General features: G+C 39.2%; 1 protein-coding gene across 1 annotated transcript in view; it reads right to left on the reverse strand.

The window, feature by feature from the left end:
* PCNX2 (pecanex 2) overlaps positions 1-23,386 on the reverse strand; it is a 156,805-nt gene that overhangs the window by 120,662 nt on the left and 12,757 nt on the right. The window contains exons 4-8 of the mRNA XM_054162261.1: positions 22,551-22,587; positions 20,377-21,657; positions 11,695-11,842; positions 11,380-11,525; positions 10,367-10,460 (exon numbers count right to left, since the gene is read on the reverse strand). Of these exons, the coding sequence (XP_054018236.1) occupies positions 10,367-10,460; positions 11,380-11,525; positions 11,695-11,842; positions 20,377-21,657; positions 22,551-22,587 (1,706 nt within the window). The remainder of the gene's footprint in view (positions 1-10,366; positions 10,461-11,379; positions 11,526-11,694; positions 11,843-20,376; positions 21,658-22,550; positions 22,588-23,386) is intronic.

Consider the following 23,386-nt stretch of genomic DNA (forward strand, 5'->3'; position numbering starts at 1 on the left):
TTCTTCAGCTTGAAGGATGGCAATGGATTTTTTTCCCTCCCTTCCATTTCTTCCTGTCAGGATGAACTGTCATTTTGTCATTTTGTTCCTTGTCATTTTGGGTGCAACCCTGGGACTCCCTGTTCACAGCAGAAAAAAGATAAGCACATCCTGAAAAGCAACCTGACAAAACAGCAGAGGCATAGACAGTTGCTGCTCATATCTTCCTGAAGGAAGAGTTAATCTCCAATAACTTTCCACATTTTTGGCTGTCTTTCTACAAAAGCCAACTGGAGTCAAGAGTAATTATAATTTGCATGATGTCTTTTATCCCGTGTTTGCCAACAATGGATGACAGATCCACAGGTCAAGATATTCCCCCGATACTCTGTTCTCAGGAGTCAAAATTCTTGTACTCATAAGAGTTCTTCCAAGAATAAATTTAATAGATCAAATCATCTCATACTAGACTTGAAAATAACTTGAAACGCCAAGAGAGTCCACAGCCTGTTTTATCTTTACAGAAAAAAATAATAGCTCTACCTGTCAGCAACAGCAGAACAGTCTGCAAGCAGCCGAGACTGGTGAAAAGGCTGAAAAATTCGTAGGCCTGCAAAGGCAATTAGGGCAGAGACACTGGAAAAGGCAGAGCTAGCAAAGCAACAATTCCAAAATCAGAAGCCGTCATCTGGCCTTCATCTGCCTCCTATGCTTTTTATTCATCAGCCTCATCCATCTGTATCTTCTTATTCTTTTCTCATCTCTAGTCTCCCTCAGCTCCTGTTCACTTTTTATTTCTTCCTCAAACCTATTTTCCACACAACCTCCTTCTGACATTCACTTGCTGCGTGCCAGGTGCCGAATTGCTTGCACAGCTACAGGAAGCTGTACCTCTCACCCGATGACACTGTTACCACATTGACTGCAAATATCAGTAAGAAATGCAGTGGTGGTGTTTGTGTTTTTGTAAGCCTATAAACTAGATTCCATAAATGTATTACCATATATAAATAGGAGCAAACACTCTCTAATCATAAAACCATTATAACAGAGCTGTTTGCAGTATAGCAGGGAATCTTGCTAAATAGAAAATCTGTTCATTTGCAGAATCAAATTAATGTTATCAAGACCTACTACAGTAAACTGCACTGCTAATGTAAGCAAAGGTATAATTGAACTAAATTTTGAATAATAAATTATTAACTAAAAATACCTTTGATAAACGCAACCTCTGCAGATCAAATGCAAAAGATACATAGCACCCTCTACTGGTAACTGGTTAAGCTGGAAAAAAATTTTCTGACTCATAATTCAGTTTTTGTAAGAACAGTGAGTCAACATAAACTAGTTGAGCAATCATACAACAGTGAGAATGTTTTAGTATACCCACAGAACATTAGAAAAGCCTTCCTTTTCCCTCTGATTAGTCTGTGATAGTTGCCCTACACCACTGACAATTTGGCCCAAGCCATTCAACTATAAAACAGTCCCTTCATTAAGGATTAACTAGTCTTGAGCCTGAACGCATCTCAAGCTAAGCTCGTTTTACAGGCTCACCACAAAGAATTCTCCATTAATGTAGTATTTTTGTAGGTCTCAGCTAAATTTCATTTTAACTTGCATACGGGAGAAAGGACAAGAAATCATAGAATCAGTCAGGGTTGGAAGGGACCACAAGGATCATCTAGTTCCAAACCCCCTGCCATGGGAGGGCAGCAGAGCCTCATCCAGCCTGGTCTACAGCAGTCACAGTAAAACATCATCTGCCTCTTAGTGGCCTTCATGTGCTTAAAGCCAGAAAGATCAGAATAGATGTCTTCAGTCAGCTGTCTGGGTCATTACAAAGTCTAGCAGCGTGTAGCAAATATATAATAAATAATAAATAACATAGCTGAGTAATTTGTAATACTCAACAAAATTTCATCTATTTCTACTCATTGTTAATCAAGTCTTCAGTGCAAAGTTGCCAGCATTTACCTGACAACAGAAACTGCACAATTCAGGATTGAGATTAAATCCACTAGTTGCAGATATTGCTGCTTTTTCAGCAGGACATGATTTACAGTTCCAGATTGTACTACAAAATAACCAGATTTAAATTAAAATGTAACTTAAAAGTATGTAAGAAAACTGAAATAAGCAAAAGTGAGAGCAGCATTAAGATTGGATAATGATGTGACAAACTTGATCACAGCAAACACATCAAAAAGATGAAGAGGAAAATAAGCTTCACATTTTTGGAAAGAACAGTTTCAGAAAGAGTACTACTAATTCAGAACACATATGTTAACTTTCCTTAGTGATTACCGCTGAGGTGAGCTCAAGCTAACTTGACAGGCCGCTTAAATCTGGTTCACATTTTGCTACCCATGCAGCAGGATTTGGGGATGATTTGGGGCACATTTTAACTAGCAAAAAACCCACCTCCAACAATAATAAGATAAAATAGCATAGTTTAGAGAATGTCAAGGCCGGGTATACTGGTTTACTGACAGAACAGACAGAAAAATAGACAAGATCACTGTTGAAGTTTTGCAATGGATTATATACCAAGCAGTAGCACAGATTAAGTTCATTAAATCTAATACTCTTTATGGACAGAAAAACCTTATGGAGCACATTACCACAAATGCTGCAGGCAGTACAAAGGCAAGAAAGGCAAGAAATGATGCATGCCTTCTTACTTAGGTGTTGCAAGAATGAGATTCACTCAGCACACCCTTGCCTGCCTGTATTCAGATTTTATTTAGATAACAAGCATGTAAATTGATAACGTGCATTTCAGAGCAAAGAAAATAACCCCTACCATTCTATGATACTAACAACTTAAAAAACAATAAGCATGTTCTAGCTAACAAACTATAGGATGCATTTTGAGAAGATACAGCTTTACTGGAGTTAATGCATTAGCAGCAACCATGGTTCCATTACGTCTAATCTTTTAAAACATCCCTTTTAGCTCTCCTTATGAAATGGTGGGAGAGAAAACCCAGTCCCAAAAGCTAAAGCACTACCGAAGCTTAGTCATGAGCAGGATTTTGCTGCCATCATGTGGCACAATGGTCCCCTCCAATCTCAGTCTCATACTGCAGAAAACGTTCTGCATTCACAGAGTGAAAGAGGAGGTAATCCTACAAATATGGAAAGGATTTTAAGTGGCCAAGGTAACAAGGGTTTCCTCTTGCCCGAGCAAACCAGCAGGAAATTACGAAGCCTGGAAAGCATACTTTTCAGAGAAATCCATGGCTTCATCATAATTCAAACGTTTCAGCTTATTTATGTGTTCAAGCAGCACTATGCTAAGGTGACCAGCTCATCAGAAATCACTGAGTTTAGAAAATAACTATATTTGTGGCATCCATTTCAAAATGTGTTCTTCTACAGAGATGCACAACCTGTCAAGAAGCTTTACAGAATCCTTAAGTTAGCAGCCTAATAACAGATCTTGATGATCTTCGTTATTTGGGCCACCTTGTTGAGAAATATAAAGATGATTCAGTGATACAGGATTTTAGCATTCTAAAATGGGTTTTTGAAACACTAAAAATAATCTACTTAAGTCTGCTTTCTCCTATGAGAAATAAACCTCAAAGGTTCAGGGAATTTTCCAGCAGTGAGCATACTAAAGTATTAACGGGTTTTTAGACTGGAGACACAGTAGCATTAATGCATTCATATAGCGTAATGCACTCAAGCAGCTTATTCAGGAATGTGAATGTAGATCAAATCATTTAAATCACCAATCTGAAGTTCGTTCTTTTGCCTAGGGCCCAGAAACACTAGCACTCTGCAGCTGTACTGGCAGGTAACTTAAAATTATTTTCTTAGTACTTAGTCATTATTTTGCTGCAACTACTTCTTTTTAATCTATTTGCTTTGTTGCTGATAAAAAAAAAAATCTCAGACAAACAAACAAAAATGAAGCTTTTTTTTTTTTTCTTTATGAAGTTATCTACCTGTCCTGCAAAGTGTTTTGGCCTCAAACTATAACTTAGCTTCTTAGAAGTTCAGTGTTTGTGTCAAAGCCTCATCTGAAAAAAGTAAGGCGTTTAAGAGGACTAACTGTTCAGACAGAACATTTGAATGCAATGAATCCACAAATTGTACTGGTATTGATGAACCACATGTAATACCCAATTACAATTACATACATAGATTATAATCTTTTAATAATTACATATATAAAAGATCAAGAAAGCAGCAGAAGGCTCAAATGAGAATAATTACTGTTTATAAGTATACAGCGTGTAAAGTGTATACCTACATAATCAATTTCAAGTGAAATCCTGAGTGTCACTTAGCAGGTAGGAAAACTGGCAGCTAAGACATAAAAATGTTTGTTTGGTTGTTTTTTTCTCAAAGCTCAGCAATCATTCTTTCTGCTCCATTTCTCAAATATATCAGCTGTATGCCATACATCCATTTCTGTGGCCTATCTTACATACTCATTTTAAACTCCAGCTACTATCACACACATGCAGCACTGTAGCCTGCTGATGTAATTTACAGCTACTGTCACCAGACAAATGAAATAAACTCTAGAAAGAAGTCCAGTACTTAAGTCTATATGTGCATTTAAATAAAACAAATGTTTTTTGCATCACAAAGTTGAATCACTGTTGGTAAAAACTTGGGACTATTCTGTAGACATCAACTCTATCTTTTTAAAATCAATTGCATGTGTATAATGACAACCACCAGCACAGAACCGAGACTTTAAATATGATTTTCTTCTCAGGACTTTAGCACAGGAGTAAGAATATAGCTCAATATTACAAACATTACTTTTATAAGTCACATTCACTAAAACTCAGAGTATTATTTGAGAGAAACATAAATGGCCAAATGCTTTCATAGCATAGAAAAGCAGAAAGAACAAAGAATTTGAATGCTTAATCACTGGAGTATTTCAGACTATCATGTAAAAATACCCAGTTCTTAAATAACTTCATATCACAGTATCACAGTATAACTAAGGTTGGAAGAGACCCCAAGGATCATCGAGTCCAACCTGTCTCCACAGACCTCAGGACTAGACCATGGCACCAAGTGCCACGTCCACTCCCCTCTTGAACACCTCCAGGGACGGTGACCCCACCACCTCCCTGGGCAGCCCATTCCAATGACAAATGACTCGCTCAGTGAAGAACTTTTTCCTCACTTCGAGTCTAAACCTCCCCTGGCACAGCTTGAGACTGTGTCCCCTAACAGTATCTAACAGTATTGTATTTTGATACCTGTCATTGCAAAGAACACAATTTTATATGTGGCAAAAATGTAGAATACGCTTTTGGTAAAACTACACAGAAACTATCAAAACAGTAAAGTATATTACAGGGGTGTCCTCAAATTTGTTGTAAGCTTACTTTTTCTGTCTTTGGAAACATAAACAAAAGAAGAAGATATAGGCAGCATTGTATTTTACTTGAGAAAAGAAACTGCAACAGTTTACAGTACACGAAAAAAGTTTCTCATAGATGTGAAACCAGAAAGGACAAGATGCCTATAGATCAACTGCTTGCATTCAAATCATTTAGAAAGATAGACACATTTATTTCATATCCATGTTAAGGACAGCTATATTATTGAGAGATATCAAATACTGACAAAGTTTTTCATGGATATGAATGATTAGAAGGTCTTTTCCCACCTGGTCTATTCTATTCCGTTCAAGTGCTCAAACTTCTAAAGAAGAGGCCCAGTATGCAAAGAAACAACATTTAGAAAAGTAATTAAATATTTTTAAATGTTAGCCTCATACAGCAAGTGTGCACAGAACATATGATTGTTGATAAATTTATAAATCCACACTGATATACTTTAGTGTCCTATTAGCCTCTGTACTGCAGACAGGATCAGGCAAAAAATCATTAATTCTACTATTATAATTACTGTCATTTTAGGGGGTTGTGCTTTCACTGCTATTTATGAGCCACTTTATATGTGTCATGGTTTTGGCTGGGAGAGTCAATTTTCTTGCAACTAGCTGGTACAGCACTGTGTTTTGGATGTAGTGTGAGAATAAATAATCTTGGTAACATATGGATGTTTCAGGTGTTGCTAGGCAGTGTTCATACTAAATCAAGGCCTTTGCAGCTTCCCGTGCCTGCCAGTGAGAAGGCTGAAGAAACACAGTAAGTTGTGAGGAGGTACAGCCAGGACAGCTGACACAGACTGGCCAAAGGAATATTCCATACCATATATCATGGCCAGCATGTAATCTTGAGTGAAAGCTGTCCAGGAATTGCTGCTTGGAAATTGATAGGGCATCAGTTAGTTTACCTGTATTGTGCATCACTTGTTTTAGATATTCTCATTATTTCCACACAATTCTTACTATTTTTTTTTCCTTTTCTACCCCATTGAAAACTTTCTTTGTATCAACCCATGAGTTTTAGTGGGGATTTTTTTGTGGTTTGGGTTGTCTTTTTCCTCCCCTAGATTCTTTCCTCCATCCCACTGGGATGCACTGAAAGCAAGGAAGAAGCCGTGTCATGGTTAGTTGCTGGCTAGGGTTAAATCACACACTTTGTTTGTTTGTTGGGGTTTTTTGTGTTGTTGTTGACCTCTAATCACAACTGACTCAATTATTTAACTGCAAGAGACATTCATGTTAAAGAAGTTCCTGGGAAATGCCTGCTTTCTGTCAGAGTGTCAGTGACACTTTCTTATTTTAAGACATTTCTTAACTCCAGCTTGTTTCTCCTGACCCCAGAAAGCAGCTATATCCCTCTCACAATGCTTTAATGTATACATTATTTCCACTCTTTTTTTTTAAAGGATGTATTATTGTTGATTATTCTGGGTTTTACTCTGCATTGTAAATCTAATGGGAAGAATTTAAATCTGAAAATGTAACTGTTCTATACAGGTAAGATGTAAACCAAGTGGCCATTCGGTGAGAAGTTAAACTAGCCATGCAAAAAAATGCTTATACCAGGCACCTGTTTTACACAAACATGAACTTTCTCACACTTATCTGCCTTCCCAGAAGCCAAGTACATATTCAAAACACACAGCACAAAAGCACTAAGGATTCACTGTAAGAGACAAAAGCTGTAAGGACCTTAATACAATTAAGAGAAGAGTAATTTTCAGGATGAGAAAGCCATTTCAAATTTCTCACTCCAAAAGACATTCAGATGGTCTTTCTGTAACTGCTTTCTAACTGAATACATGAGCTGAGAAAACAGTTTACACTTTGCCTTGTTGAGGGCTGTCAAAAAGCAATTTATGGCTAGAGGCAAAATTATTAATGAGACTGCTTATGCTATATTGAAGATGTTCTCAAATTTTTCAGGATAAGGACTGCAGGTCCTTAGAACAAGTACCATAGTTGAAAATGCAAACAATAAAACTAAACCAACCAATTAACCAAACAAAAACTCACACACAAAAAAACCCAAATAAACAAAATAACCACCCAACCAAAAAAAACCCCCACACATCACACACACACCCCCAAAAAGCCCAAACCAAACAACCAAAACCCAACAACAAAAACCCCAAACAACTAAAACTAGAATCTAGTGGAATATATGTTAAGACTGAAACTGGATCATCTCATAGCACTGCAGAGCCAAAAGAGGTGATGGACCACTGACAGTACCACTTCCAATGTAAGAGAGCCTCTGAAGGAAGAAATCACAGACTTCCTTCAGACTTGGACACTGCTTCCTCCAGCACATTGTAATCTGTTCATGTGAGCATAGCCCTTCACAAGCAAAAGGAAGAGCAAGAAGCACGCAAAGAATGAAAACCAAAAAAACACCCCAAAATCCCGTTAACACCCAGCCCCCTAACACAGCATCTCTTCTCTGACAGAGGTATTGTCAAGATTTTGCATTATTTACAAGAAATAGATTTCAGAAGTCATACCAAGTAGATAATGTTTACAGGCCACAGAAATTTCAGTTCCTAACAATGTGTTGTAAAATACCAAACCAGTTAAGACTTTCTACTGGAGCAAACAACAGTAGAACTCACTAGAGAGAAACAACAAATTGTAATTTGAATTTAAGATCATTAAATACTAGTTACTCTGCCTCAAGACTTTCTTTAATGGCTTCTTTTGAGTAATATTTAGATACCTTATCCCATTTTGCATAAAATAGTTAAAGGGCATTTACCTATGGCAAAATCACAAGACAATCACATTATTCTCAACAAAACAGCCAGAGTTCATACCCCCTCCAGTCAAAACTCCTTCCCTATTTGTCAGCTGCAGCATTACCCAGACCAGTTCTCCTCACAGAGGAGCATGTAAGGGCAAGGTACATGTACATCCACATAGTCACTCCTCTGGCTCAACTTGGTTTAACATTTTCCCTTTATGAGTAACCTAATCTTAACACTATAAAGCAATCATAATAAGCTTATACACATTTCCTGCTGACCTTTCCATTGCTCTCCATAAGCTGCTTCTAGATTCTGAAATCTGGGCTCCCCAAGATCAAAACCCTATCCCTCCTATTCCAGGAGAATGACACCTCTAACCTCCAGACATTAATTTCTCCTGCACCCTTTGACCTCATAAAATCCAATTTGCATGTCTCAGTAATGCATCCAGGCACCAAGCCTAAGGCTATTGTCTGAACCACTTCAGGTACTCACAAAGAAGTTCTGTCAATCATTGTCTTCTCCTTAGTTAACTTTCTGATGTGCTGGGAGGTACGGCAAGCACAGCTCAATTACTTTCCATGTGTCTTTTCTAATATCCTTTCATAATGGCATCATTCCTGATGGGACAGACTACTCGCACAAGGAACATCTCCACCAGAGGAGAGCCCACCCTCCTGGTCAGGACAATTTCTGTCAAGAGTTCTTCACAGACAGAAAACCTTGAGCTGAAGCAATCACTGAATACGCCTTGTGTTTTATTTTATTCTATTTGACTTTCTTTTCAGTAATAAAAATATGGTTAATATCAGTCACTATTTGGTCTGTCTTTAACTATGTATATGAGACTAACATGACATAAGTGATGTGCAGGACTGCAGGTGGGAGTAGGGGAAAGGAGAGATGCCCCATTCCTGAGCTGTCTTTAAATCAGATTTGCCCCTGTTTTCTATATGCTACAAGTGTTCCATATTGTCTAAATACAAAATTATTTGAAGACAAACATATAAAGGAAAAACAAAACCCCTTCACTTCCTGTGCTACCCTTCAGCGGACATCTGTGCATAGATTGAACAGTTTTCACTAAGCTCTTCAGCCTAAACATATCAACTGTCCTTGCAAAAGACAGCTTGACAAGCTTCATGCTCCCTTGTTTTTCATGAGAACTTCTGTTTGGTACTTTCCTTCACACTGCAGTGTTCTTGGAAAGGCTCTCATGTTCGATCCTTGCATTGACCCCAGTACAGAAACACTCCCAAGAACCCACTCCTCTTTGATGATATGTTCTGTTGCCCAGTCTTAACTGCTACTGTACTCCAAGATTTCCAGCAAAGGTGCTTATCTTTAGAAGTTAAATACATACAAAGGGCTGCAAAGAGTATCTGTACTTGCTTTTGTTAACATTTAACAAAACCCTTAAAGAAAAATTCCCATCCCTAGAGGTCCACAAGCTACAAACAAACTTGACATAGAGGAAGATGGAGATGTCACATAAGCATCAAGCAAAGGCAGACTCAGAAGGGCATCTTATATGATAAGCAAGATGTTCTTCTTTTGATAAAACCAGATCAACAGATAAATGCCAAGGGACTATAAGCTATTCCTGAATTTAGGACAGATTCATGTTCATAGTTACACAACGTGGGAGGAAAGGAGTATTCTATGCAAGGTAAAGCAAAGACAGCTGCAAGAGTGAAATAGCCCCAAAGTAAAATATTTGATTTTATATCACAGTAATGAATATGGGATTTATGTCGATCACTCTGAAAAAACCTTTGAAAGGCACCTGAACAATTTTCTTCTTTCAGAGTGGCAAACTATCATTCATATAAGGTGAAAGATGCTGCCACTAGAATCCTTCAGGAAGCAGCGTCACTGGCTGATACTGACACAGCACTACAAATCTACAAAGGACCCAACAGGCATGGGAAGCAAGCTAGACAAGTTTAGAAGAATAGCTGATAACAGTCCCACTTACTTGACTTAATTTACAATCTTATTTGTAATGATCACATTTGGCTTCGGCTATTCCCAGAAAGCAATGAAAGAACATTAGATAGCTGTAATTTTCTTTTTCACTTCTCTTTATCAATATTCTTACAAAGCAGTCCTGTTTTAGCACAAAGTGTATGCTTTGACATTTCTACAAGAGGTTAGCACATTTATTCTCCAGTACTCCTTTTCACGTGCATCTTTCACAGGTGCAATTAGTTTCTCAGCTTCTATCAATGAAAATGTCTAACATTTCTAAAAATAAGGGTTTACTTACTGAGCATTTGAAACACAATCACAGTTTGATAACTGATGTCGAAAATTTCCTTCCTTCTGACAGCCAGCCTTTAAATAACAGGATCTAATTTCCCCTTCAGAACAAACAGAGGAAAAAAAAAATCAGTTCAACTATAATGGTTATTTGTTTCACACACAAAGTTTAAAACAACCAAACATACATTTCAGGTCACCACATTTACAAATATAGTTTTCAGTCAGTGCACTAGGCTTATATTAGACTTCAGAAAGCAAATTAACATTTCAACAACTGAAAACTTGAGACAAATAAAAACATACAGGTTAGTGAAAATTTTAAAGGCAGAAAACTCAAAGTACCTCTGGGATCACGAACCCAGATACCATGAGCACCTGCTCCACACCAATTTCAAAGGCAGCTTTAAGAGCAGCACAGCTTTTGGGGCAGCTGCCTTTCAGGGCCAGTACCTCACAGGGCACTACAAGGTGTTCAGGCAAACCAGCATGAAATATATCATGGCTTCAGCCTCTAGGAATATGTGCACAGCAGCAGCATAACAAGCACAGGCATGGGGCAAGACGAGGTTACTCATTAATTCTCTTGAAAAGGGTAGCAGAACACAACTCCAAAAGACAGCAATCACCACATTATCAGAGAGGTCAGTCTGAACTAGCTGAAGAATAAAACAATAAAAATGAGGAATATTTTGCCTAGTCAGGCCAGTGCAAAGTTCCTCCTCGGGGAGAAGGGCCAGGGGTTGGTTAATTCTGCAAAGATAGACGTATTCTTTTAGCTGAGGCATCACTGTTAGAGGGTGATGTTTGGGAAATTAACTTCATGCACCGTGAATGTCGCAGGCAGACTTTGAAAGCTCAAGCTATTGCTTATCTGCCTTTAAATTACTAAGCCCTTTCTTTCACATGCACAAAAACATGCAGTTGGTAAACAGACCAGAAAAATATCCTTCTAGGGAATCTAACGTTTCCTTAGAAATTTCCTCACATAACATAATTATTCCAGCTACAGAAACTCACCATTTTCATCTATGAATACATGCATTGCATCCACTGACAGCTCATCTTGCACAGACGCTTCAGGTCCACTTATTACTTGCAAGACAGAACTGTCTTGCTGAGAAGTTACCCGGTAGATTATCTGCCTTTGCCTGTTGCCCTGGTAACTTGACACAAAAATGTTTCAAAACTACTATAAGGAACTTTTTTCTTGTTCTCAATAAAACAAAAAAGAAAGAGAGGTTAATTAAAAGTTTATGTCATTTCTACTCAGTGAAACAAAACAGCTTACATCATATCTTTGAAGTACGAAATTGTAAAGTAAACTGGTCTTACAGTGCTGCAAATTTGGCAGACTCTGGTAGCACTGGACTAGTAGTAGCACGATCTTGGCTTTGTACATCTGATCTTTCCTGTTTAGGAAGTTGCTCACAGTGCTTTTCTGTTCCCACCATTTCTTCTTTTCTCTCCGTCATCTGGCTATCTGGAAAACAGGGCAGTGAAGTGGAGCCACTCTCCGCAGAACAAGAGCATCTAAAAGATAAAAGCTAAATCACTGCATAAAATACTGCAGCAGTTACTAGTTTTATGGAAAAGATTAAAACATTACAATCATCTCTGGATGAGAAGGCACTCTGACTCTAGGTGGCTGTGTGAATGGGTTGTTTCAAGAATAGGCCGAGTGAAGCAAAGAACAAATGAGAAAATTTATGCTTTGCTTCTCCTATTGTTTCAAAGGGAAGTAATCTGTTCCTAACCTAGAATGGTAAGAGGTTGCTTCCCTGGGAGCCATTAATTTGTTCCCAAGCTTTGTACACTGACAGCAGAAAAGCAGAAGCACTGATCCATTCCCCTTTTACAGAAAGGAAAGTAGTACTTTCAAAGGAAATAGAGCTCTTGGACAGGAAAAGAAATAGCTACCTAATCCCTCTTCCTCACCAGCCACACACCTGGTGCAGGACAAAGCACAAACTGGTTAAATTTCAAAGTAGATTTTCCTATGCTTGGAAAATACTGAACAACCTATTTTTAAATAATGATCTTGTCCAATTTCTACTATATGGAATACCAATACTAACTATATGCATATTATCTCTCTACACATATATATCATCTACTTATATACATGTGACTTTCAAGCACTAATCTTTTAGTTACTAATATTCATGTTGAACAGTGAAGCATTTTGCAACTGTGCTTTGACTGTAAACAAAAATAAATATCTGTTAGGATTTTAAAGTGCAACTGAGACAGTGATTTCCTTGCCACTATGTGCAGTCACAATTACATACTTTAACCAAAAATAAATAAATAAATATGTAAATAAATCAGGTTTGTGGTGCTTGTTGGAGATGCTTCACTGAGTCTGGTAGCTTCTTGCACTGAACAAGGTGTATTGACATGTACTTATCCAGACTTCTTGCAATACCTGTTGTTTAAAAGTCTTAGAAAATTGAGCATTAAGAAAAAGACATGGAAATTCTCCCCATGAAAAGTTTGTCAAACTCTGCATCCCACAATTACCATGTTAACCTGCAAGAGGCACTAGTAAATAGTGGTGTCATAAATACAATGATCTAAGGAGAAAACAGGTTTGTAGATGCACACAGTATGTTTTATTAGGCCAACTGATATAATTTTTAAAAGAAAACAAGCTGTTTAATATGCAGGTTTTTCAGATTATCTGTCCTGCTTTTGTCCAACCATGTCAGCTGATCTAATAGCACACTTCTACAAATAAGCCAGTCTTCAGGAGTAAAAAGAGCTCTACGGCAGTTTCAATTCACGGGACACACCCCTTCTAATACTCTGAGGTCTCAGACACTTGCACATAGCCACTTTTAACTGCAGACACTTCACACTTACTTTCTGGGCGGGGAGGGTGGGGGAAATCCAGAAGTGTAAGAACAACTTCAATTGTACTTCCACATCTGTTCACACACAGCAGGTGTCTCAAATCTTAATGTGAAGCACAGCAAGCAGCACCAAGCCTGAAGAGTCTCAATGGGCTCCCAGATGCTCATCAGCCAGGATACCAGCAGCAAGGGGGAATGGGCAGTGAAAATAAAGACACTGTGTGACTCTTGCTTGGAACAGGTGCTGTTCTTCAGCTCCCATGAGGAGGGAAAAAAAGAATCTCATAACACTGCAGTGTTCTGACACTCCTGTTCTCTTTCTGTAGCACATGATGACCAAGAATCCCAAATTCTTGTGCCATAAATACAGTGAGTATAATTTTGGTTTAGGCTAGTCTTTTGTGTCATGCACAGAGACAAAATTCAACATGCCTCCCAGACCTACTTTCTTCTATTGGTGGGCTGGGGGTGGGGGGAGGAGGGAAGAGAAAAAAACAGAACAGGGAAGGGAGCAGAACACACTTTTTCCTTTCCTAATTAAAGATTTAAACTCCATTTTAAGCAGAAGTTGTGTGTTATTTAACTGTGGTATTACTGAAGCATCCTCTTAATGATGTAACTGTACCTGAGGGAGGTGACAGAGCCACAGACACCTAATTGAAATCACCTTCCTAAAGGCTTGGGCTGTTCAAGGTGTAAGAATAATTGATAGAGATCAGAAACCATGGGTTTAATACTCTAATTGGTCTCATATTGCCCAAAACTAGCTCTAGGGCTGGAACCACTAAAAAGATTTTTTAATTTGATTATCTAGTGGTTTTAGAAAACACCTTTCTCTTTTCCATTCCAAACCACAAGCCTTGCAGACTTCTCCTGCAGTGATAGAGAGTCATAATAATAAAAACATGAATGTACTGCTTCTTACAGGCTTTATATGCCAATCAGACAGCATCATGGTGACAAGTACTTCCAGCACTGGAAAGGTGCACCACGACAGGTTCGTTACATGTTTTCATTATTACTCTTTCTTCCAAGTGACTTACACCTTCAGAATTTACATGGAGATAGAGGTGTCTAGACTAGGAGTGCCACGGCATGCAATTGGCCCTATGATACCAAACGCTCCTTGCATCGGAATTGTGCTGGCATAGCCCAAGCTGCTAGGTAAAACCCTCTCCAAAAGCTAGAGATGGCTGAAAAAGCACAAAAGATGGCTGAAAAAGCACCTTCCCTCTGGCCTCCTACCACAGCTATAGAATCATAGAATGGTTTAGGTTGGAAGGGACATCCAAAGGGTCATCTAGTCCAACCCCCGCTGCAGTAAGCAGGGGCATCCTCAACCAGATCAGGTTGCCCAGAGCCCTGTTAAATGTCACTTCGAGTATCTCCAGGGATGGGGCCTCAACCACCTCTCTGGGCAACCTGTTCCAGTGTTCCACCACACTTACGGTAAAGAACTTGCTCCTAACATCTAATCTAAATTTGCTCTTCTCTAGTTTCAAAGCATTGTCCCTCACACTATAGGCCTCTGTAAACAGTTTCTCTCTATCCTTCTTGTAGGCCCCCTTTAGGTACTGGAAGGCCACTATTAGTTCTCAGCAGAGCCTTCTCTTCTCTAGGCTGAACAACCCCAGCTCTCTCAGCCTGTCCTAACAGGAGAAGCGCTCCAGCCCCCTGATTATTTTTGTGGCCCTCCTTTGGACCTACTTCATCAGGTCCATGTCCTTCCTGTGCTGAGTGCTCCAGAGCTGGACACAGTATTCCTGGTAAGGTCTTACTAGAGAAAAGTGGCAGAATCTCCTCACTTGATCTGCCGCTCCACCTATCTCTGGCATACACAAGGCTGACCATGCAGATGTCCCAACTCAGACCCAGGCTCTGCAATTAACTTCATAATTTATCTCAAAATTACATGCCACATGACTCAAGTATGTGAGGCGTAACTGTCAGTGTTCACAGCCAAGTCAGGCTTAGGGAAAGGTGATTCAGAAGTCCTGCACAAACAATCAACTTTTGATCTACACATATTTTTTGGTAAAGCACAAGATATATCCTTTAGTTATTATGGTAAAATAGTTACCAAGATAAACATATATTCCATATGGGTATAAGACACTTGCTGTGAACATTTTTATCTGCACTAGAGTTCAAACAGCAATAACAGCAATATTTAAATAAATGAAACATCCCTGTTCTGACTAATGAGATCCCAATTTAAATGCAGTTACACAACCAAAACTTCCTTTCTCATGTAACTTTTTCATTTGTGGAAGAGATTTTAGGTATCCCAAACCATCTTGTAGATGAGCCTTTGATCCACAATGCAAGGAGGCTAAAAACAGTTTTACAGTTTAAATGGAGCAGCCTTTCTACATAGAGTAACTGTAATAACCGTCAGCGTATTTCTACTTTAATGTTGCCTTATTACTAGGTAAATAGAATTAAACTTTATTACTCCATAATTTTTCTCCAAAATACTTCTTACTATCTCCAGAGTCTTCCAGATGTTCTGCTTCATCTTTTACTTGTATATCTCTATGTCAACCTGTAACTCAGCCCTGTGAGTTAAAATGTCACTGTTGTTATAATTTCAAATGCCATCTGGTTTGAAATCTGGTCAAGCAGAATTAAGCTAATTAAGGTTGAGTCCCTTCTGTTCATTAATTGCTCTGCTACAGAAGCTACTTCCTTCCACAACACTACACTCTAAAATAGAAAGTTTCACTTTAAAATGTGCTTTATTGCCCATTTGGCTGCAGAGATAATGGTTTCAAATCACTCCATGCTTGTCAGTACCAGCATAAAACAAAAGCTCAACAAGCACCAAACCTTCCCATCATATCTCAGGAGAACATTCCCAACCCTTTCTTCACCAACTTTTTTAGCAGAAACATCTTATATATCAAGTATCAGGCTCAGAGAACTGATTTGTGCACCCCATTTCCTCCCTATGCAAAGAGCAGCATCAAATGCTATATGGACCCTCCCTGGCATGAGTCAGGGACAGCACACAGCTGCTCCAAGAGAAAATCTAGCACCTGACAAGGCTTTGTGTCTTAGGTGCTACTTGCCTGAGAGCAAACTCCCCTGCTGTCGCCTCCCACCACAGCTGACATTTGAGCTGGTGACTCAATGCACAAGATCCCTCTTCCCCATGATTATACGGCAGGCAACAGCACTTTTCCTCACACGCAGAGGGAAAAACTGAGGGGCCTAAAAATAAGCATAGGAGTATGTCTTATTTTTTTATAGAAGGATAATTGTTTGGGATCCAGAAGAACTCACTTGAGATTGTGGTTTGTGCACTGCCCAGAATAATGAGTACCTTTTCTAAAATGAGTCTGCAAAACATCTAAATTCAGGCCATGTAATCCCAGTTGAGGTTCTCCCATGCCAGTCCCCACAACTCCCATGGTAAGCTTTGCTCCCTGGGTGATAACATTGCCTGTCCTAGATTACGTGCCAGCTATGTCAGAGGTACATGAGGTTTTGCCCTGCATAAGTCTGATGCACATCTGACTCCAGGGATGTCAGATGGATTCAAAGTAGCTTTTCCTTACGCTAGTTGAAGTCTGAAGAAAATTTGCAGCTTCCCTTCAACAGGCTTTCATTACATGGATTGTGCATTTTTGATTCACAACTGAAAGGAAACTGGCCTTCAAGTAATTTTTAGCAACAGTGTCAGTAGTACTTTCTCACACTTTAGAAGAGATGGAGTGGCAACACAAGAGCTCTTAGACAGCTTTTTTCTGCCCTGTATTTTAACGTGTTAAATCTAGCATCTTTAGTAGCATAAAGCAAGGCTTTAATTTTCTTGTGCTGCAGTTTACTGTCTATTGGCACAAGCTTATGGAGTCAGGGCAATCTCTTCCATGTCCAGAGAACTCACAAGTTCTGAGGGAGCACCATTTTAACAAAGACCAACACATGGCATTCATGCACTTGCAAAACTGCCCTGAGGAGCACATTTCCTTTCCTTCACCAAATTATGCAAAATGGCAGCTCTCTTACACACAGCTCTGATCATCTGGCTTTCCAGGAATCTAGCAAGTTTCTCACACTGCCTAACAAACATCTTTGTGGAGAGCATTTCATGCTCTTTTGGACCAAGCATCTATTATTAGCTTTTGCCAGTTGGGCAATTTGTGAAATTAAAACACAACTAACCTCTTCCCTCAAAACAACTTGCACATAGCTTGACTTGCTTTGTATTCTACACACACCCCTTTTTTTTGAACAACCTCTTCAATGTGGGAATACTGTTCACTCAGATCTGTTCCAAGATGCTATTTTGTTAAAGCATACTTATAATTGTAAGGCTGTAAACAAATTAGAGGCTTTCTCATTCCTAAAATTCAGCCTTATTGTGGGGAAGCTACCAGTAATTACAGTAATTTATTTTAGCAAACAACACATTCTGACTGGGATAGAAAACAAAGCCTACTTGCTCTTAAAAATAACTGCCTTTGAACTACCTCTCCATAGCTAAGAGTTCAGATTGACTCTCCTTTTTCCCATAGAACCCATCTGAGGTGCCTCTAACAGAAGTCAGAGCCACCATCTCTGCTCCTGCAGGGCACCTCTCTTCCAGGCTCTGCTCCTTCCTCAGCGTGACACTCAGAGCCCACACCAGAAATAAGCCGAGATGCTTAATTAGAGAAGGCTTTGGGTTGGAAGGGACCTCTAAAGGTCATCTAGTCCAACCCCAATATACGTGTATATTATATTATATGTGTATGCAGCTAAACTTCACCATCTCACAAGCATCTAGACTTAAGAAAATAGCAAAGTAGGAAATTCAGTTCAGTCTGCTTTAAGTAGCAGCTTAGCTGGAGGGAAGAGCAGAATTCTCTCATTTTCTCAGGATCCACTAAAAAGAATCCATTTGCCAGAAATAAAGCACAATATCTACACATACTGCTGAAGTGTTGGGGTTGGTTTTGGGTTGGGGTTTTTTGTGGGTTTTGTTGTTGTTGATGTTTGCTTGGTTTTCTTGTCGGTTTGGGGGTTTTGTTGTTGTTGCTGTTGTTTGTTTGTTGTTGTGGTGGGTTTTTTGTTTGGGTGTGGGTTTTTTTGGTCACTGTGGAATCAGATTCTTTTATGTGGCAATCTTTGCTATTCACACTACCTTAGCTTACTTGGCTGAAAATCCTTTCCACATTAGCTGCACATTAGCTGTTTGTGTTACATCACATAGAAGTCAAATTATTGTGTAAACACTCAATTTTTATAACTGAAGAATGACAAAAATTGTAATCTGCTTGCTGCAACCCTCATATTGTTGCATGCTGTTGCACACGGAGATGACCCCACACCTGACTCCCTGCATCCTGGGTACCTGACAGGGCTCCCTGGACTCAGCAGGAGATCAGCTGAGCAAGCTCCAGTAAAAAGCAGGGCTTGCTCAGCACACATCTTAGGCAACCACAGATCACAGACTGAAGTCAGCCAGACAGGTTGATAAACTCCAAGCAGGACAGAAAAACTACTCTGCAGAACAAGATGGGTAAGATAGACCAGAATTGTGGCACCAGGCCTAGAAGCAGCAAAATTTCAGTAGGGAACAGAGAGGAGGACAAGTACAGAAGTGAATTCAAGCTATGGGGAGGCCATGGCTTCAGGTGAGCTGAAGAGAATAGAGAATCCTAGAAAAGCAACAGTGTGAATTGCTAGGAAGGATAGAGGGAAAGATAAGGGAGAAGCAGTATGAAGAGGAGGGCAAGTAAGGAGATTGCACAGGAGAGGAGTAGCTAGACTGAAGGGATCAATGGGGAAAGGAAGGCACAGAACTAGAAATATAAAGTAGAAGGAAAAAATGAACACAAGCAAAAGATAGAGCAAGTGTCTAATGCATTGGACATGACAGATAAGGAGAAAAAGCAGCCAAAATGAAAGATGAATGGAATTTACAAGAAAATGACACACCAAGAAGACAGATGTACTTAATTTTATATTAACAAGGTAAGAGTATGAATTTCAAATTTGCTTTTTAAATACCTAACAAACTTTGAAATCATGAGTCTTTTTCATCTAGTGAAAGGTTCTTGCAGGAATGAGTCTGGGAACAGACTCCCTAGAGCCTGTCCATGAATACGGACACCATAGTAAAACAGGAGTGCCAAGCTCCTTGCAAAATAGGCAACCTCTCACACTTTTTTAGAATAGCTTATTATAGGATCTAAAGTAAACCAAACGTTTTGGAGCTGGAGAGGAAACTTTGGCCCAGACCTTCTAAAACAACTGAACCAACCACTAGGCAAGTGCCCTGAGATTGCATCTGCTTTCACTGCATTGTACCTTTCATGCTCATGAAACAGTCCTGCTAGTTTTGCTCAGAGAGCTGCTAAAGACACTACCAACATGAATTCCTAACAGAAAGAGGTCAAAGAGTTAGGTGACAGCTTAAAACCAGATTTTTCTGTGCAAGAACTATAAATTGGATTGCATGTATGTTTTGAAAATAGCTGAGATTTTTGTTGCTGTTGTTTGAAATAAAAGCCCTTCACGTTAAATAGGAATTTGCATGACAAGAGACCATTTTTCATTAAAATACTGAGGGTTCTCAATGAAAGCAACCACCAAACTTTCATCCTTAAAGGCCAAATATTTTAAAGTAACTAAACCAAAGCAAAACAAAAAAACCCTCCCACCTATTGAGAACAAATAGAATTATGTTCATTAAAAAAACAAACAAACAAACAAACATAAAAAATCATAAAGCAGCTCACAACTGTGCAGGAAATTTAAGAGCATGTGTTTGTGAACAGAGATGTCAGCTAAAAGTTGAACCATCACCAGTGATGATTCCAGCTTTTTTCGTACTTACAGACACACACCGACTAGTCTTCAACATGAACCTGGTAAGATGGACAAGGTTAGGTGTAATACTGGAGTTATACACTTTTTTGTGAGATGTTTTTGGTATTCCAACAGTGCATGCTCACTACATGCATTCTGTTCTAGTATAGAAAATCCTTAAGAAAACAAAAATATTCAAAGAACTGAATCACCTTGTCCCACCAAGCCCAGCACCTCCCTGGCCCTATTAACACAAGCAGATCTCCAGGAATTTGTCCTACTACTGCAGATCTCAGGGTAAGCGGCTATAAATAATGTAACTAGTCACAACAACTTTATTCCAGAAGTAAACCACTCATCATACCTCCAACATGTATATTTTCCTTTGTTGCTTCCATTTTGACAGCAGATTGATTAGATGCCTTCATCTTTGAGGTATTAATGGATTCCAGGAGGGAGACAAACTCTAGAAAGTTAGATTCATTTGGCATCTGTCCTTCTTTAGCTTCTAGATCTGATTTGGAAGTTGGCAAGGTCTTTTCTTTGTCAGATGCATCCGTGAAGTTCTTACTTAGGAGCACATCTGTCCCACTGTCTACGCTTAGCACCCGCATGTGCCTCTTTTCATGAGCAGTTCTACAGGACTGTGGGTCTAAGTTTTGCTGGTCTTCCTTATATGTCAAATCCACAGTCTCAACATTTCCAGAAGCATTTTCTTGATTTGGATCTGAACAAGTGTTAGTTTCCAAAGAAGTATGTGCTGGGTTGCTGAGCTCCTTGACTGCATCACCTGATTCATAGCCAGAGCACTGGTTGGATGACAGCTCTGCCTTTAAGATTTCTGGAGTTCTTTCGCTTTCACTAACTTCTGGGCAAGTCTTAAGTTTAGTATCATCAGACAGGTCAACAGTGATAACAGGGATTCTGAGCTGTTCATTAGTTTGCTGATTTGGCCAGCCTGCTGGAACTACACCAGACTCAAGGCCTGGTCTCTCAGTTCCCAGAGCCTTTAGGTGGACAGAGCCTGCTAGGTCACTGAAGGTGGTGTTTGGTGTGGTGCTCATTGTGATGACAATTTTAATGGGCTCGCACAGCTGGTCTACAGGAAGAGAGTTGTCCACAACTGCAACGGTAGTCTCGCTGTCTGAGCAATCGAGGTCCTCATGGGTATTACCAGCACTGCAAGAACTGTCCATGTTCTCAGGATCTTTGGTTGCAATGGCATTGCACTGTGGGCAGTTAGTGGTAAAGCCTGTCTGTGGTGATCCATCTGACAATTTCTCTCTTTTGTAGCTTTTAGTATTACTCAAATGGTCTGAAATAACTGAATTTTCACTGTTCCATGGCTCTGAAGAAACTCCAGTTCTTAAAATATCACCTTGTGATGAAGAAATATTGGAGATGTTTTTAGCTACATCTGTTTTCACAAGAATGTCCTGGGATCCATGCTGTCCACACAGCTGTCTGTTCCCTCCTTTTTCAGTTATTCCATTACCAGAAAGTGTTTCTATAGCTGGTTTTGTCACTATTGCTGATGTGGTGGCACTTGAAGCAGAGGCTGTAGAAAAAAGTAATGTATCTGCTTTAACACAGGGTGAGGTAGGAGAAACCAGTGGCGCAGTCTGGTCTTCTAATACTGTAACACCTATTCAAGCAAACAAAAAAAATACATATAGATTATATAGATAGTAAGATTTAGGTTTCACAAACATGAACACTATGCATTAACTTGGTATGATCTTTAACTAGCAAAATGTGATTCAGAGTAAAGCAAATGAAGCATAGATGACATAGCCGATTAAAACCATTCCTAGGCAAGGATCTTTGTTAGCTACATGTGAAATACTACAAAAGCAAGCTGGAATCCTTTCAGGACAGGACAGGTATAGAAGCATGTCTATTTATTTAAATAATCAACATGCCTCAAGAAAATGTCAAAACTGCAATATTTTACAGACTCATCCCCACTTCGGGAGAGATGAAAGAAACAGTAAGCCAGCGTGGCAGAAATTTGTTACAGCACTTTGTACAATTTCTTAAGTGGTGCTATTGATATGGTGATTAACCTTAACAAAGAGGAAACAAACTAAAATATATTGAGGCATCTCAAGCATTGAAACTGTACGCAAAGAGCAAGGTATGCTGGAGTATATGCTACAAAGCTAAAGGTCAACATCTCAACACAACTCTGCAGTCAGAAAACGTTTAAGGGTTATAAGATGTAATCTGAACATCGGATTCCTGGTTTAACACTTTACAAAAGCACAGAGTTTCCCAAGAATGTGGGAGAAAGCTCTTTCATCTCCTCATGTCAAAATTAGAGGAGCTACTTGCAGCTCTCCAAAAGCTACATCCCAAACATCTTGGGTGACAGCTGAGAAAGCTTAGTCTGTTAAAATTCCCCTAAGATTTTATTCCATCCAGCTCCTAACATGATGCACACCAAAACCTGCCATGGGGTCATCTGTGCCCTTTTTTTTTTTTGTAGCAAGCAATAATGAAGCAAATGCTTAAAGAGATATAAAGCCTTTAGGATACCTCTGAGATCTTCAATAGTTTCCCGGGTTGGCAACTCCTAAAAATAAACACACACACAAAATTAGCATGAGCATTTATTAAGCTCTTCTGGAAAAAGCATCTATCAATGCCACAGCAATCTAATCAAAGGTTAATTACAACATTGTTAAGTTGTTTAATATCACTGAAATTTGGACATGTACCTTGAACAAGATGCAAGGGGTGGGTGAGGGATATGGTTATAGAACAGTCATGCTCCAAATTGCATTACTGCAATTGTGTGTGATGTTTGAGGGGACAAAATAAAAGATAAGATTTTGTTTTAAATATTTTTTCAAAGTGCTGAAACAAAAAGTCTGGCATCAATACTTGTCAATAATTTCTCAATGGAAAAACAGAATCAATTGTCATAGAATCATTCTCACTGCAGGGAAGCTTTGGAGATCATTTATTTCAAATCCCCTCCATCACACACACTCAAAGCAGTTACAGTTAGAACAGGGTACACAGGGCCATCTCTGGCAGACCTTTGAATACCTCCAAAGATGGAGATTTTCACAACCTCTCTGGATAACCTCTTCCACTATTTGACCACCCTCTTGGTAGAGGAAAAAAACCAAACCAGTAAAACCAAACCCCCCCAAAACACAAAGAAGCAAACAAAAAAGATGACCTAAAAACCCAACAAACAAACCACACACCAAAACAAATAAATCACTAAATCTAACACCTAGCTGTAGCTTTCCATGGCTGAAATTTGCACCCACTGCCTCTTATTCTGTCACTGGACACCTCTGAGAAGAGAATGCTCAATCTTCTCTTTGTCTTACCACTAGGAAGCTGATGACAGCAGTAAG

The sequence above is a fragment of the Dryobates pubescens genome, chromosome 6 (genome assembly GCF_014839835.1).
Source record: "Dryobates pubescens isolate bDryPub1 chromosome 6, bDryPub1.pri, whole genome shotgun sequence".
Lineage (NCBI taxonomy): Eukaryota > Metazoa > Chordata > Aves > Piciformes > Picidae > Dryobates > Dryobates pubescens.